This window comes from Solanum stenotomum, chromosome 2 (assembly GCF_019186545.1).
Source record: "Solanum stenotomum isolate F172 chromosome 2, ASM1918654v1, whole genome shotgun sequence".
Taxonomy (NCBI): Eukaryota; Viridiplantae; Streptophyta; class Magnoliopsida; order Solanales; family Solanaceae; genus Solanum; species Solanum stenotomum.
The window spans coordinates 59924765-59926327 of NC_064283.1; the positions used below are offsets into that span (position 1 = coordinate 59924765).

Genomic DNA, 1563 nt, shown 5'->3' on the forward strand with positions numbered 1-1563 from the left:
AGTAATATAAAAATTCATTCACTATATATCAATGTTTAAAAGCTACTTTGTGATACATTTTTCTTTTTAGTTAATTAAAAAAGAATAAATATTATTTCATGTTTAATTAGTAATAAATTAATTAGTTTCAAACTTTTCATTTTAAAAAGTCTTTTTATATCTGATCAAATAGAGTTACATAAATTGAGACAGAGTGGAGTAATTCTTTTAGAGGCCAAAAGTGGTACTTTATGACTCTATATAAACTATAGTCATCCTTCAAACAAATTCGATGAGCCTCAAAATATTTTTCTGACCATTACCAAAATGATCAGTTCATACCCTACAACCGCCGGCACCACCACTATCACCACCGTTGACTGCCATAAACAAGTCCGATCGTGGAGGCTCCTCCGCTCTCTAGTGGAGCTACTCATCCCCACTTGCAACTGCACTTTCATTGATAACGACGAAGAAAACTACAAGAATATTCCCTCCAACTTCAAATACAATCACCGTCATCAGTCATCACTATCATCAATATCCTCCGTTATGACAGGGACAATCTTTGGCTATCGCCGAGGAAAAGTCAGCTTTTGTATACAAACAAACCCTAAATCAACCACCCCGATTATCCTCCTTGAACTTGCTGTCTCCACTTCTACTCTCGCCAGGTATTGAATTGTACGGTACTGTGTGATCATCTTATCTAACAACTTAATTAAAAGATTTTAGAGATAATCCTCTTTCAATTGTTTGACTATACTATATATGTCTAAACACGTCTCACGTGTGAAGTCTAGTTTTTTTTATGAGTCAAACATGTGAACTATTTTTTAATTTTGTGGGTGACATTGAGAGTTATCGCTGAAATCAAGAATTTTGTTAAGAATATTCAATAAAAAATAATTTTAACCTATACATTGAAGCATGTGAGAGTGACAACAGAATCATAAAACAAACTAGTATTTTAAAAAAATAAAAAAAAATAAAAAAAAGCATGTGAGAGTGACCATCTCGTATACTAATAGTTATAAGTTGTTCGAGAACTCTCATTTACTTATTTAATTATATTATGTCTTGACATATGAGCCTATTTTTTTTTATGAATGCAAACATGTGGAATATATTATGCTTTTTGAGTAATGGTATAATTTGAAATTAGATATTTTTGCCTACTATGATCAAGCACATTTATTTAATTAATTTAATAATATTATGTCTTAATCTACCAGGGAAATGCAAGGAGGTATTGTGAGAATTGCTTTGGAGAGTGGTAATTATGGTGGAAATCAATCCATTTTGAGAATGTATTGTAATGGGAAAAAAGTAGGATTTGCTGTGAAAAGAAAACCTACAAAAAGTGATTTACAAGTATTGGGACAAATAGAATTAGTAAATATTGGAGCAGGGATTATTCATGGGAAAAAGAATACTAATTGTGATGATGATATTATGTATCTTAGAGGAAAATTTGAGAGGGTCCATGGATCTTATGATAACTCAGAATCATTTCATTTGATTGACCCTGAAGGAAGTATGGGCCAAGAATTAAGTATTTTCCTTCTATCCTCTCGTTGCTGA

General features: G+C 31.7%; 1 protein-coding gene across 1 annotated transcript; it reads left to right on the forward strand.

Annotated features, from left to right (window-relative positions):
- The first annotated feature begins 306 nt into the window (after window positions 1-306).
- Window positions 307-1563, forward strand: LOC125856162 (protein MIZU-KUSSEI 1-like). Its single transcript, XM_049535718.1, has 2 exons — window positions 307-653; window positions 1215-1563. Exons 1-2 carry the CDS (start codon window positions 307-309, stop codon window positions 1561-1563), a joined length of 696 nt encoding a protein of 231 aa, XP_049391675.1.